The sequence below is a fragment of the Desmodus rotundus genome, chromosome 11 (genome assembly GCF_022682495.2).
Source record: "Desmodus rotundus isolate HL8 chromosome 11, HLdesRot8A.1, whole genome shotgun sequence".
In the NCBI taxonomy this organism is placed as follows: domain Eukaryota; kingdom Metazoa; phylum Chordata; class Mammalia; order Chiroptera; family Phyllostomidae; genus Desmodus; species Desmodus rotundus.
The window spans coordinates 87,522,274-87,535,671 of NC_071397.1; the positions used below are offsets into that span (position 1 = coordinate 87,522,274).

At 42.2% G+C, this 13,398-nt stretch overlaps 1 protein-coding gene across 5 annotated transcripts in view; it reads left to right on the plus strand.

Moving 5' to 3' along the window:
* The window catches only part of UTRN (utrophin), a 448,258-nt gene that overhangs the window by 24,840 nt on the left and 410,020 nt on the right, over nucleotides 1-13,398 (plus strand). The window contains exon 1 of one of the 5 annotated variants that reach the window (XM_053914386.2): nucleotides 13,023-13,251. The exons of the other annotated variants lie outside the window; for them this stretch is intronic. Coding sequence (XP_053770361.1) covers nucleotides 13,182-13,251 — 70 coding nt within the window. The 5' untranslated portion in view covers nucleotides 13,023-13,181. Of the gene's footprint in view, nucleotides 1-13,022; nucleotides 13,252-13,398 lie in introns of those variants that run through there. 5 annotated transcript variants of the gene reach the window in all.

Sequence of the window (13,398 nt, forward strand, 5' to 3'; positions counted from 1 at the left end):
GGCAGAGAGGGGAAGTTCTGGGTGTTCAATGTGATAGCAGCAGAGGTCAGGGATGGGGGAATTGGCTGAGGTCTGACACTAGTTGGGCAGAGCCCAGTTCCAGAATCTTGTTCCAGTTCTCATAGCAGTGGCCATGGGTGCTCCGGAAAAAGGAACTCCTGTATCGTAGAGGTGTTGAGTTTTTCTATTAGTCAGGACTGATGCGTTAGTCAGTGTGTATATTAGTCAGGACTGCGGGTGGGTGATACTTCGCCTTTACAAGTGTTAGGTCAAAGCAGCACTTCTGGACGGACAGTTGGATGAAGGTGTTCCCTCTGGAGACGGAGAATCTGATGGACACACTTAGTGGGCTGTGCCTGTGGGCAAAGAGTCACTGTGCTGGCTGGATTTTGGTCCCTTTGCCACCATGTCCCGGTGCTTCATGCAGTGGGCAGACTTTGTGCTGGAATGTGGCAGTTTGGGATTCGTAGGGATCTGTAGGAAAAGCACTTCTTCCATGGTAGAATGCTGGGGATCACTTCATGATGAGCCCATGGAGTAGTCGTGGCTGCCATCTGACTGATGGGAACGTGGTCGTGCTGGGAGCTGCTTGGGCTCATCGCAAGGGTCAGTGGCCCGTGGCTCCCTTGCTCTCCTGGTCCCCACCTCTGAAATGGAAGAGAGCTGAGCGATTTCAGGGTCTCTTTCCCCCAAATGTTTCATCCTTCACTATTACAGTTCTCTTCTTCTTCTTATATTCAAAAACACACAGAGTGGTATATAGATTGATATTCGGACCTAAGTGCCCGCAGGTGGCTCTTACTGACCCCATGGCCGCCATTCATGTAGTTTGTGCTGCAGGGGCTCGTTGGGTGCATTTGATTGGGAAATGCGGTTCCATTAGAAGTAAACATCAGAAATGAGAAGGTCTGGGTAAATCTTAGTACACCAGTCCCTTTGTTAGCGGTGTCTTCATTTATGTGACCCTCATTTAAAATTAAACATAATTTGTTAAACTTTTACTTCATGTAATATAGGGGTCCAGGAGCCTTAGCCAAAGTCAATGTTTTTTATGGAAATATCTGGATATACATTAACCTTTTATAATTGTAACAGTTAGTTACACCATAAAAGTTAGCAATGTGTGAACTAATTGATTGCTCACTAAATCCAGAGCACGTGAGGAAAACTAATTTGAGATTGAGAAAGTATTTCCTAAAAGAGTAGAAGGAGGCAGAGAGAGCTAAGCTTATGTACTGGGACTTTTAAAATGCATTATTTCCTTTATTCTCTACAATAATCCTATGGGGAAAATGCAATTGTTCCTATTTCAGATGAGGATATACCTGAATTATTAGTCAGGTCTTACAGTAAGGGGCTTTTTTGGTTATATTTACAGGACTTACACACTGTCTTATTATGTATTCCTACAGAAAGTCACATAAGAGGTAGAATTAAAAAAAATACAACAAAAATGCAGAGAAAGGAAGAAATGAATTGATTAGTAAGATAAGGCCAAGAGGAGACAGTGCACAGAAATTCTGCTTGCTTTATGTTAGGTGCCCTGTTCTCTTGTTAAACTTTAGATGCCAATTTGTCTTAGAGTGTTATATTAGGCAATGCGTAGAGGAAAGTGATTAGTTATTAGGGTGACATTATCAATCAAATTTCTCAAAGACATTTTACATTTTACATATTACATTTACTGATGTAATCACAGTTTTCTTTTTTTCCCTTGGCCCTGAGGTTCCAAAGGACCTTTTCCCTGGAACTTGATGATGGCACAGTGAATAATTCCGAGGAGGACACCTCTTCAGCTATGCATGGTGTCCAGACTAGCAGAACTCTCAGTTGTGGCGTCCTTTATTGTCAGCCAGGCACAAAGTTGTAAAGTTACTTTTCATAATACAGAGAGGAGGAAGTTCTCTGGTGATTTATCTTAAATCACCAACCAATTTAGCCTGGGCCAGGGAGCTCATTTGGTTAGAAAATCGTCCCAACACACCAAGGTTGTAGGTTTGATCCCCAGCCAGGGCACATATGAAAAACAACCTATGAATACATAAATAAGTGGGACAGCAAAGTGATGTTTCTCTCTCTCTCTCTCTCTCTAAAATCAGTAAATAAAAAATAAAAACATATTTTTTAAAAAAACAACCAACCAGTTTAAATGATTCTGGTATCTTGGTAAGTTATCAAAGTTTGTAATACGATGATAGTACCTACCCTTATCTTTCTTTCACAGGTTAATTCTTTAAAAAGTGGTCCTCAGACTTCTGCTGTCAGAAAACCCTTTGATACTTGATCATTTTTCATGGTACTTTTCCCATAGCTGTGCATAGCTGTCTACTCTCACGGTTAGTAATTCCCAACATAAGCATTCTTTCCGGGTTTGTTCCTTCCTCCTCTCCTTTCCTGGAAATAGTTTCCAGATGGGATTCTCTCTTCCTTTCATCCTTTCTTTCTTTCTTTCTTTCTTTCTTTCTTTTTTTGACAAACCTCAAGTCTTTATGTTTTCCCTTTTTTTTGACCTGTTTTCTCTGTTGTGAGTTTCATTTTTGGCTTAAGTACTCTGCTTTCAGGATTTTTTAAAATACTCTGTCACATCTACTGAAAGAACTTGCCAATGTTAGGAAGCTGCAAATAATTCTGGTAATGATCCTGCAGATAATTCGTTTAAAAAGTTTTATTTTATTTTGATGTTAGAGAGAGGGGAAGGGAGGAAGAAAGAGAGGTAGAGAAACATCGATGTGAGAGAGAAACATGGAGAAGTTGCCTTCTGTATGCACCTTGACCTGGTACCGAACCCGCAATCCAGGCATGTGTCCCAACTGGGAATGGAACTGACAACCTTCCGGTTTGCAGATGACGCCCACACTGGCCAAGGCAATGCTGCAAATAATTCTGGTAATGAGATGGTACCCTGGAGTTCTCTGTTACACCTAGTTTTTTTAAAGAGAAGAATCTTCCTTCAGCATATTCCTTCTTTTGTTGGGGACCACTCTGTGTGGTTTCAAAGATTGCAGCCCTGCAAGAGGCTCTGAAAGGGGCTAGTAAGTCGCCCTGGAAAACCAGGTAACGCAGGTGGCAGACATGACCTGACTCTAACACTGAGGGTTCCGGTGGGACTCAGGCCTGAAATGCACATTTTGTCCTTTGAAGCCTGCTCTGCTTTGCTTTGTATGGCTCTGTGGATGTAAATCGGATGTCTAAGTTCAAGGCACAAGGAGTAAACTCCTTATCTCGTGAAACACGTCTTAAAGACCCTCTGGCATCAGCATGACTAACAGACCCTGACCTATGGCAAATCTCTGTGTTCCTTCCATTGTCATCTATAGATAACACCTGTTTTTGTATGACTGTAGCCCTTTGACATTGACTGATGAGCTATGCATGTGTGCTGTATACACCTACACATACCACTCCCAATAAAAGCCATTTGGGAGAAGGGCTTGGGGCATTCCCCACTAGAGGGAATCGCCACCCCCTTTCCCACCAGAACATCAAGATTGTGTCCGGGACGACTTATTTCTCATCCATGGCGGACAGGAGAATTCTGCTGGGCAGAGTTCCTCCCACATTCGTTCGTACTCCTTTAGGTTTATTGAGAAGATAGCAAGAACTAAGATGTTGCACTTGTGCTAAGTTTATTCTTTTATACTGTCCATTGAAAAATAGAAAAAAGTCAAACTTTAAATTATTTTGAATTAAAATAAATGCTTATCGTATTTTATCAGGTTTTTTAGAAGTACTCTTGTAGTTTTCTAAATTAAGCCACATGCAGTTCACCCTTTTATTGTCATGGACCAAGGCAGTGCATCTGTCAGCCCGAGGGCCTGGCATTTTCCCTGGGAGCTGAGTTTGGGTGTGTCAGACTTTCTGTGCCTCACTTGTATGGTGCCTTTGCCAGAGACCTCGATACTTAAGGATTTGTTGATAAGATGCTTTAAATTATTTGTTTTATGAGACATTTTATGAGACTTGGGACTAGGGATTTAGATGATTATTCCTGTGAATAGATTCATATGTTGTCATTAGAATATTAATGCTATTTCTTTCTGAATTTGTTTACCTTTAAAGAAGGTTTTTATTTATTTGTTTTTCTTTGTTACTTCACGATTGTTCCGCATATGGGGGACCGAACAATTAAATTTATCTTTTAGAATGTGTCACCTGTGAGTATGGAGTTTCCATTTGGGTGATAAAAAATTTCTGAAGCCAGATGGCGGTGATGGTCGCACAACGTCGCGAATGTATTTAATGCCTCTGAATGGTACACTTTAAAATAGTTAAAATGATACATTTTAACTTATGTAGTTTTTATTGTGAAAAAACAGAGTAACTTGGTCCACTAGTCCTTCTGCTTCCCATCTTCTCCTCCTCATTTCTGTAATAAGGGAACCTAGTAGGTTCTCCTGTGGAATCTTCTGTACCATAAGATTTATTTGAGATGTGTGTCTTCAATTTTTGGTCCCAAGTTACTCAAGGCAAAGTTTTTTTAAAAGATTTTATTTATTTCTAGACAGAGGGGAAGGGAGGGAGAAAGAGAAGGAGAGAAACATCAATGTGTGGTTGCCTCTTGCACGCCCACAACCAGGGACCTGGCCCCCAATGCAGGCCTGTGCCCTGACTGGGGATCGAAGCGGTGACCCTTTGGTTTGCAATCCACTGAGCCACACCAGCCAGGGCTACGTAAGGTTATTTTTAAAAATGTAAATTCTTGGGCCTCAGTAGAAGAAAAATAAAGATTCTACTCTATTTTAATGGATGTGTAGTGTTGCTGTGAAGATGGAATGAGCTAAGAGTGGCTAATACTGTTGTTAAAGGCACTTGCTTTTGTTATTGCCGGCACTATTATTAGTTCCTGCCTTCATTCCTGTGCTCCCTTCCTCTCTTTGCATCATTTGTTCTTGACTTCCTACAGGCTTATGAGGGGGACAGAGGGTTTTCTCTCGGCCCAGTTACCAGGTTTGGCAGAATAGACTCCGACCCATGTTTGTAGCCACGAAGTCAGTTGGCAAATAAGTGCTCAGACATACACAGGTCGACCTGGCTGGACCTCGCAGTGAAGGGAGTAAGGGAGGCAGTGGGAGAGTGGGCACGTCTACAGACCGAGGTGAGAGGGGCGTTCTGGAGCAAAGGGCCGTTTCTCAGGTAGGGTTACAGAGGGGAGAACATTCAAAACAAATTAGTATAAAGATATTAATAAAAAAATACGTGCCACTTACTCTATTTTTCACCCCTTTCTTTCAGTCATGGTGGAAAATGTTAAAATCCAGGTTGGCAGTGGACTCTCAGAAGCCTCCTTTCTTACTGGGAACGTGCACCCGAGACAGCTTTTGAAAATCCACTAAGTACTTTCCCAACAACTGAGATTCCACCTGTGCTTTATTGGCCAGATTCCCTTATTGCCTTTGCCTGCTAATGGGGATGGAGTGGGGGGAGCTGCTGGTTGAAAGCACTCAGATACGCTTACTGTGCGTCACCGGCTGTACGGCACAGATGGTTGGAATCAGCAGGTCATTTGAGATCATCTCTCTCTCATCATATTAAACACAGTTGTATGTGTTCAGTGTTTCCTTAACGTTCACCTGAAATGCCACATGAGATAATTTGGTGTATAAGAAGCATTGCTGTACCAAGGAGAGTAGCTTACTGGTTTTTGCATGCTTCCTATACCAGTCGGTATTGAGCCGTTTTACTATTACTTATTTACACACACAAGACACACACACACCCCTGTATGTATATATATGTGTATATACCTACAGACATACACACACATGAATTCGTTTAATGCTCGAATGAAAGGTCACTCGTATTATCATCCCCATTTTACAATCAGGAAACCAAAGCACAGAATGGTTAAGTAACCATTGGAGTAACCATTCCCTTACCCAATGGAGCCCAGGTAGTGAGTGGCAGAGTTAAACCCAGGTAGCTGGGCCACACTCTTAATTACTACCCTGTAGAATTTAGTGCTTACTGGAAATGCTAAGCAAATAATAATTATAGTAAATAAGTCCAAAGTTATCTGATTACAAGACAACCTAAGAAACTCTAGAGTTATAAAAATGGAACCTGGTTTCTGTGGCTCAGCGTGTGAGGGCCTCTGTTTGGGATTTGGCTGTTCCTCTTTGTTATGAAAAGGCTTTAGTTACCTGGATGTTTGTGTAACAGATGCTCTTTGTGACTCCCGGAGGTGTGTCCTGTGTAGTGACCACCCATGCAGTGTGTCCACTGGATTTGCCATCTCGTATCTGGAAATGTGTATGCGCTACTCCCCCAAAGTCTGTGAGTGATCTTTCCGCAGCTGTCTTCTAGGTGACTTTGTGGGCCAGGAATTTGTTTCTGCCACCCGACACAGAGCTGTGACTCATCACCTAGGGTTCCTATCTTTTCCAAGTAGGTGCTGGATATCAAAGACATTGACTCAGAAGCCCACACGGGCCCATTGGATGAGATTCATATCTTGGTGGGCAGAGTGTTGGACACAAAGTAAAAGGATTTCACAGACCCCTTGAACAATGCTTGACAGGTAGGGACTGGACGTGTGTATAGAGGATTCACGAATAAAATACTTTAGGCTTAGGACATAGGAAAATGTGCAGGGAGCATTCGCTTTTGACTTTTTAGAAGGTGAATCCTATCTAAATGTAGAGGGTGGCACTATTTTGGCTGCCCTAGGATTTTAAGGTCTAATTTCCTCATCGACATAATAAAGACATTTATAATTACGCAGGAAACGTGGTAATTCTTAAATTTGGTGATTGGGTCAATTATACTTCCTTCAGTAGGGCATTAAACTCTCATGTCTGCTATGTAAATTGTGTATGATAAATATTACTTGTACATATTTTAACATCCTTCATCTTTATTCCTTTATTGACACTAATTAATTATAATAGTTGATGAAATTATTATCATTTGAATGAGATTGGAATAATCTTCCCGCTCAATTTAGTGATGTGATAGAAGGGGCAAGGAAATACATTTTTGTTTTGCCTTAAGTTTGACGTAACAAATATCACGAGAGACATTGAAGTTAAGAACAGTCTAACAATAGCCAGAGGGGAGTGGGGAGGGGACAGTAAGGAGAGGGGCTTACAGGAACTACTATAAAGGACACGTGGACAAAATCAAGGGGGAGGGTGGAGGGAGGGGAAGGGAGGTGGGTTCGGCTGGGGTGGGGTGGAGGGATGGGGAGAAAAGGCAGACAATTTTATTGAATAACAATAAAATTTTAAAAAAAGTTTGAAGTCACTTTGTAGTAATTACCTTTATTCCTTACTTCAGCTATTGCAGAAACAGGAAGGTTTCAAGAAAATAAAGAATACATGATTAAATTTCTTGCATTTTTTTTTCTCTCCCTTGCTTAGTATTTTTTGGTGATACTTTAAAGATATATCATGACTTGGGCAAAATATATTTTACGAGCTTCTGTGACTTCCAGCGGCTGGAATTGACTGGCTGTACGTGAGCTACCAAACCACATGAAGTTTGCAATTTCATGAATATGCTGGAAAACCTTCACTTTTATTAGCTTGAGAAGTTTCCCCCCTCTTTAGGTAGCCACAGTCAATTTGACTGGGTTTTGTGGGGAATATTGGCATCCAGCTGTGAAGTTCTTTTGGATTCAAAAGAGGGTCTTGAAGAATTATTTCAGTATTTCAGCAAGTTACTATCAGAAACATATGTGTTCCCTTTCAGCCAAGATGGGAATGGCTTTCTGTGTTTTTCAAACTCAAAGACAGCCCTCTATTGGCTGTGAGCATTTGGGTTATAGGACCATATATACTGGGTATTTTTTCTTTCATTATTAGTATACTTAATACATCCGTAGTTTACATCTTTAATAAATATGGATAAACTTTGGATTCCTGTGTTTATTTTAGTCTACACTTTCAGAGATAAAATTTATTGGCTATTTAAAAAAAGATTTTATTTATTTATTTTTAGACAGAGGGAGGGAGAAAGAGAGGGAGAGAAACATCCTTGCGTGGTTGCCTCTCATGTGCCCCCTACTGGGGGGACCTGGCCCACAACACAGGCATGTGCCCTGATGGGAATCGAACTGACAACCCTTTGGTTCTCAGGCTGGTGCTCAATCCACTGAGCCACACCAGCCAGGGCTATTGGAATTTTAACAGAGCTTTAATGCAATTTAGTATTTTCAGTTTATAAAGTGAATGTACATTGAGGTCCCCAAACAGCACTTATAATTGGGCTGTACTGAATTACTAAGTATAAAGTACAATTTCACATTTGAAAATAAAGAAATGTAATATGCTATAAAATTTTGCTACATATGAAATCACTTTGTACCATATTACAAATATTGAATTCAAATTCCAAGTGGGACCCAATCATGCAGAGAATAACGAACTGAGAAATACATCTGACGTTATGAATCGTACTGTACAAAGTCTGGTTTTGGCTATAAAATATCCAGCAAGATTGGCTTTTAGAATTCAAGGCTGTGAGAACCAGGCCTTGCCTGCCCACTGCCGCCGTGTAAATTGGTGCTGGGCTCATGGTAATGAGCCCATTTTGGCTCAGTCTTCCTGAGATAAATTGAAGAGGGCAGACCTTGTAGTTAAAAGTGGTAGAGCGTATATGTGTTTATCACTGCCATAAGTTCACTATCATTGCGGTAAAAGAACAAAAGGAATAAACTGGTCTGTCCAGAGGGAAGTGGAGACAAGGTAGCTCTGAATGGGCGAGGCATCACACGGTGGAAGATGGTGGCGGGGTGGTTCCTGCTGAGTGTGCAGAGGAGGAGGAGGCGATGGCCAGGAGCTTCCTGGTGCACCTTCTAGAATTTGCAAGCCCTGTCAAGAGTCACCAGTACCGTCTGAGGTTGGATCAGCAGGAAGGGGGAGAAGCTTGGGGGCTAAAAACTGGGAGTTTGCTTGCGATCTGTAGACAGCACCCTTAGACTCCCTTCTCCTCCACTGGCACAGGGGGACAGAGCCTTATATATTCCCTAAGGAAGCCGAACCCTGACTTGGGATCCCTGGCCTGGAGAGGATGGTGAGGCTCTGGTTTGACATCAGGAAGATTAAGGGACACCAGGAGGGTGAACCCCCTGGCTTGCCTGCTCCAGAATTCCTAAAGCTACATCAGCTCCAAATCACAGGATGCTTTTATTGGGAGTACAGTGTAGTCACAGCATGGGGATTGCTTATGTACCTACTTTGAGCCCACCAGTCGTCAAGGGACAGCCCAGCTCCTGGAACTTGAGCATTTGGCAGCCTCATTTTGAAATGTGAGGGGCTGCCAGGAGCTAGGGGTTTGAGGATTGGTGCTGTATCCAAACGAACAACAGGAAAACGGAATTCAGGGGAAACAGAGGAAACTGATTGTAATATAAAAAATATCCTCAGAGGAGTGGGAAAATCATTGCATCTTTGAAACAAGAGCAGCATGCAAAAAAAAAAAATCTGATTTGGAGAATTAGAAAGGTCTTGGAAATTTAAAGTATAATATCGGAAACAGAAAACGATACAGAGCGGAAGAGTGTATTTAAGAGAGTTAAATCCTAAAATTCTGTAACGAAATTTTGTAAATAATGTCTGACTTACAACCTGGGAATTGTAGTATAAGTGTAGCATTTAGAAATATGTAAATAAGTGTCAGAACAAATAGATAGGAGAGAGAAGTGGGTGGCCCCCTGAAAGCAGGACTGGGCAGGGCTGCTGAATTTTGTTGTAGTCCTTTTTGATTAAAAAAACCATTTACCTTTATGACTTTGATTCAAATTGAGAAATAGGTAATGGGAGATTTACTTTGGAAATAACTTTGTTGAAAAATTCATTGACGGTGTAGAAAATGCTGCCCAATATTACTGTTTTGGCAGTTACACAAACCTCTGGGAATAACAGTCTCCTTAATTTTCTCAGTAGCTGTTTTTTCTCGGTACCGATTTCTTACCACTGTCGGGAATGGTTATCCTGACATTTCCTCTACCTTCTGCCAAGCTCGACTAACTTCATGGCTTTAGAAATCATTTAATGTGCATGTAAACAGTACATACCCAAACTAATCTGAACACGGTTCTCCTCATGTTACAGCCACACACTTTTTGTATTGCTAGTGGTTATGGGAATATTCTCTGCTAGACGTTTCACACGTTGTGCAACTGTAGTTTACTAGTAATGAAATACAGAAATGAAGGAATGGAGACCTCAGAATGAGACCTTGCAGCCGAAATGGTCTCTTTCTAGCGTTTCCTGACTTACACACCCCGTTTTTAGAGGTAAGTTGCCTGTTTCTGCTCTTCCCACTCGCTCATCACCATGCATGGCTGTTGTAACAACATGGAATTCTAGAGCTAGGACATGCTTGAAGGGACCCTCTCAGTCTACTCCCTTTGCCTGATAATTGAGGAAACTCAGTCAAAGAGGGAGGAAATGACTTCCCCGAGATTAAACAGTGGTCCCAAACGTCGTATTCTTTCTGTTGCTCTGGGCTTCCTGGACTTCAGGGAAATGCACTCACTTCTGTTGATAGTTGTTTGGTGGATTTGTGCCTCAGAATAAATGCTTTCACAGATTTCCAGGAAATATTCTGCTGGGAGTTGGGCTGTGTGATTTCTTGAAAGATTTTAGTTTAATATTTACTGTGTGAAGTTTGGGAGTTGTGTTAATATTTTGAAAGAGATGTGACACTTACCGGTGAATTAAAACAGGCAGGCCTTGGGCTCGAAGTCCTAACTTTTAGGGCAAGCAGCGAGAGGGTGAGGGAGGGGGTGAACGGGAAGGACAGAGCAGGGGTGCAAGGACCCTTTCTTTCCTGTCATTTTCATTTTGGTGGGAAAGAATGCAAACGATACTGAATGTAACTGGAGCTGCTGAACTGAACCAGCCAGAAACTAACTTAATTTGTGTGAGAGAAAAGCTGTGGTATTTAGTTTTCCAGAGCATTCCTAATAATGCAAGTGGGAAGGCTGCCCTCGAGGCTCTGCAAAATTTGCTTTATATGCCTTCTCTGAACTTTTTTCGTCTGATCCGGCTCCTAGATGTTGTCCACTGGCCCGCTAACTCCATCCACCCAGGCCCACCTCCTTCTCCGGCAGGGCTCCTTTTTTATTGCACTGTGGTGATGGGAATGCTTGGCTGATTAAAGCCACTCAGGGTAAGGTGTTAATGATTACTCTGTTACTCCTCCCGGAGGGAACATGCATATACTCACAGAGCTGATGCAGAAGTGAGGTGGTAGGTTGTAATATGTTCTGTGATCCTCCCTGCCTGGTTTCTCACTTTACAGACTGCAGGGGCTCTCTGGATCAGAGACGAGTCTTACTGAAAAAAGTGGGAGGAGCTTTATCATTATCAAGAGTAGAGCAAGGATGTATGATAGTTGAACTGCATAGTAACTATTAAACTTGTAAATGTCCCTTGAGAATTTCCTCTTTTATAGTTGTTTTGTACTAAAACTAGTAAAACAGATTTTTATTTATTGTAAAAATGACTTCTTAATAATTCTGTTTTGAATTGTCTTTATTTTAGAATATGTTTTATTCCCTTTTCCAGTGAGTAAAGTTATGTTCAGTCTGTTGAAATCAGAATGTATTTCTTGGTACATCAGTGATTATATATTTCATGATAATGATGAAGATCAGGGTTTCCATTACCCCCGCCCCATTTTTTAAAACCCATGGTCCCCTTTAGCATTGGTGAATCCAGGGAAATAAAATAAAATAAAATGCATGGAGTTACAAAAGAAAACCAGCTATATAGAAATTCAGTTACAAAATACTTAAGAAGCTCGTGATAGGGTGATATTTGCTTTTATTCGTGCATTCAGTGACAGGATCTAACTGTGGGTCCTGTAGCTGCCACACTGTTCTGAGGTGACGATCAGCCAAACAATTATTTATTTGTAATGGGATATGAAAATGACTATGAATTTCGTGGGTGATGCCATCAAAAGTACTACTAATAGTGTGCTTTGTGAGCTACCCGGATAATAGGTTCTTGAAAGTTAGTGAAAGATACCCATTTTCTTCCTGTCCAAGTTCATGGACCCCCTGCATTTTAATAACCCCTGATAAAGTTGTTGTTTTCAAATGAACATTTGTCCCCGTAGAGCCTGGCAGTGATGACTGCGTGCCATGAAGGACAGTTTCATAGACAGGAGTTTGAACAGAAACCACTCTGTCTGAGTGCCCCCCATACCGGGCACTGTACCGGGCATGGTCAGGAAACCTGATGAGCACTACAGACCTGCTGTCCGGCCCGTGCAACCTGTAGACTAATAGAAGAAACAGTTATCAACGTGCGGAATCTACACGTGGTTGTGAAATTGCCGAGGGGATGAATGTGCCACAGTGCTGTGATAGTGTACCCTGTTGGGACTTCACCTGGCCTCGGGGGGTGGCCGCTAGTGGGGAGGGCGGGCCTTACGGGAGCCACACTGGTGTGGACACTTGAACAGGGTAGAGGGCGTTCACCGAGAGCCCAGCCCACGTGCAGGCCCTGAGTAGGGTGGACCTTGACCTACTGCAAACCTGAATGAGGACAGTGATTGGGTCGAGGTGGGCAGTGGGCTGTGCGTTGAGGTTGACAGAAAGATGCAGTTTGCCTTCCACTTAGTAGTATTTTTACACCTGGTTGAAGAGGCACTGTTTACCTTTTAGTGTGACAGCATGTGATATTTAGGGTATTAATGGATGGCTCCCTAAGAGCTTTAGAGATTAGTTTGGAATACATAGGTTGAAAAATTGATTGTAAAATGTATGAGAACAAGCTTTCTTGCAAGAGCTGGAAACTTAGGAACATTTAAAAAATGTTTATTTCCTACACATTTTTGCCCACCCAAATTTTCATTTGGCTTTAGTGGAAGGAAAACCTAAGAAGTGAGGAAATGCCTGGTTTCTCTGGATTCGAAGCAATTCGAACAGCAAAAATGCAAGCTTCCACGTTCCTAGGCAGATCAGCCCTGACATACATCCAGATTTTAAAGTGACAGGCTCCCCAGCCTGGCAGAGGCTCAGTGGGAGTAGACCAGGATTGGGCTGTGCAGAGGCTGGAATGTCACCATTCTGGTCTGGGCGGTTGGGAGGGACTCCTCTCTCCACCATTCCCATACTGTTGGGCCTTGTTTTTCCATCTGCCTCCATCCAGCCGAGTGGTACATACCTTTCTGACTTAAGAAAACATGCATGGTTGGTTTGTGAGTCTTAACTGCCTTGGGAGGACATGCTGAGCCAACGCGAGATGAAAGTGGGGCCTGATTTCGCACCTGGAGTCGGCAAAGAGTCACAGGCAGGTAAAGAAGACTTGCTTACGGTGTTCTGCTTACTTCACTTTTTGTCGGTTGTAGAAAGGAGACCTAGGCATGACTCAGGGAGCCAAGAATTAGTACTGAGCAACAGATTCTAAATGATTTTGTCTTCTGGGTGACCTTGGAGTTTAA